The 1,589-nt window shown below is 47.7% G+C and overlaps 1 protein-coding gene across 1 annotated transcript in view; it reads right to left on the bottom strand.

Annotated features, from left to right (window-relative positions):
* The window catches only part of LOC123034685 (vomeronasal type-2 receptor 26-like), a gene marked incomplete at its 5' end in the record, with an annotated part of 1,501 nt that extends 595 nt beyond the window's left edge, over window positions 1–906 (bottom strand). Inside the window, one exon of the mRNA XM_044452236.1 lies at window positions 4–906. Coding sequence (XP_044308171.1) covers window positions 4–906 — 903 coding nt within the window. The remainder of the gene's footprint in view (window positions 1–3) is intronic.
* Window positions 907–1,589: the final 683 nt, after the last annotated feature.

The raw sequence follows: 1,589 nt of genomic DNA, 5'->3' as shown, positions 1-1,589 counted from the left end.
TGCCATCTTTGGTTTTCATCACAAGGTGCTCCTTTGTGTTCAGTTCAGGCCGGAATACAACAATGTAACACTTGGGAAGGAAGATGCAGCCCAACAGCCCAGCAATGGAGGCCAAGATGGAGAAGATCTGCACGGCCACCATGTACTTGCCCTTGGTGCTCAGGTAGGAGGGCACAAAGGACACCCAGACACTGCAGAAGACCAGCATGCTGAAGGTGATCAGCTTGGCCTCATTGAAGGACCCAGGAAGCTTCCTGGCCAGGAAAGCCACCAAGAAACAGACGGCAGCCAGGAAACCCATGTAGCCAAGGGCAGTGTAGAACATTGTGAGAGACCCTTCATTGCACTGCAGGATGATCTGTTCAGCTTGGGAGTGCATGTTAGAATCTGGGAAAGGGGGAGCCATGCCTAGCCAGAGGATGCAAATAAGGATTTGAAGGCTGGAACAGGAAACAACAATGCCATTGGCCATGCTTTTTCCCAGCCACCTTCTCACACTGTTGCCTGGCTTGGTGGCCAGGAAGGCCAGCACCACAGTGATGGTTTTGGCAAGGACAGAAGAGACAGCAACCGAGAAGATGATGCTGAAAGCTGTCTGTCGGAAGAGGCAGGACACTTTCCTTGGGCGGCCAATGAAGAGGATTGCAGACATAAAGGAGAGCAGGAGAGAGAGGAGGAGAATGTAGGACAGGTCCCTATTGTTGGCCTTAACGACTGGTGTTTCTTTGTATTTCACAAAAATCCCTAATGCACAGGCTGTGGCTGAAGACAAGAACAGTGCAAGGGAAGCCAGGATGATCCCCAAAGGTTCTCCATAGGACAAGAAGGTTATAATCTTCAGGACGCATTGATCTCGGGCCTTGTTTGGGTGCTGATCTTCTGGACACTTGGTGCAATGGTGTGCATCTAAAGAAAACAGAGGTAGAGAGTGACTTCTGCATTGCTAATAGTCATTGCTGTAGATCAGTCAGTTTTCTCATATCTGGTCATAAGGACTCATCAGATCAAGACATCTCTCCTTTTTCCCAGGGGAAACTTTCCTAATGAGGGTCTTACTNTGGTTATTCCTGCAGAAGAGACTGGGTTCTTGTACCAGGCTAAAAGGACTCATCAGATCAAGGTTTCTTTCCCTTTTCCCAGGGGAACGTTTCTTCATTAGGGAAGTACTGATCAGAGGCCCAGTGTCAAGAGATGTTCACTTCAGGGGATGTACACTGTATGCAAAGTATAACTATGAAATCACTCTAGACCAAACAATCCCATCAATCTCCTGAAGGTGCTGGGACTAAGAAAACAAGTTATTTCCTGAGTCACAAGTCCATTCTGGGGATTCAGGCACAAACCATATTTCAGGTTCTCCCACTGATAGCAAGTTCTTACCTAAGGAAGTGGCAGGAAGTAAAAGGGGCAGCACTAGAACACTTCATTTCTAATGACCTCTTCTCTTGATTAACTCTTTTGGCATCTAAACTTCTTCATGCTCACTGCTAAGGAATTCTTTTGCTTATGGGTCTGCATTCCTGGCAGGCGCTGCATGCACATGGGATGCAATTGCCCAGAACTAGGACTGTGGCTCACTCCAAAGAAGA

The sequence above is a fragment of the Varanus komodoensis genome, unplaced genomic scaffold (genome assembly GCF_004798865.1).
Source record: "Varanus komodoensis strain SLA01 unplaced genomic scaffold, ASM479886v1 scaffold708, whole genome shotgun sequence".
NCBI classification, from domain to species: Eukaryota; Metazoa; Chordata; class Lepidosauria; order Squamata; family Varanidae; genus Varanus; species Varanus komodoensis.
Note: the sequence above shows the minus strand (reverse complement) of the source record. Positions and strands in the feature narration are given on the sequence as shown.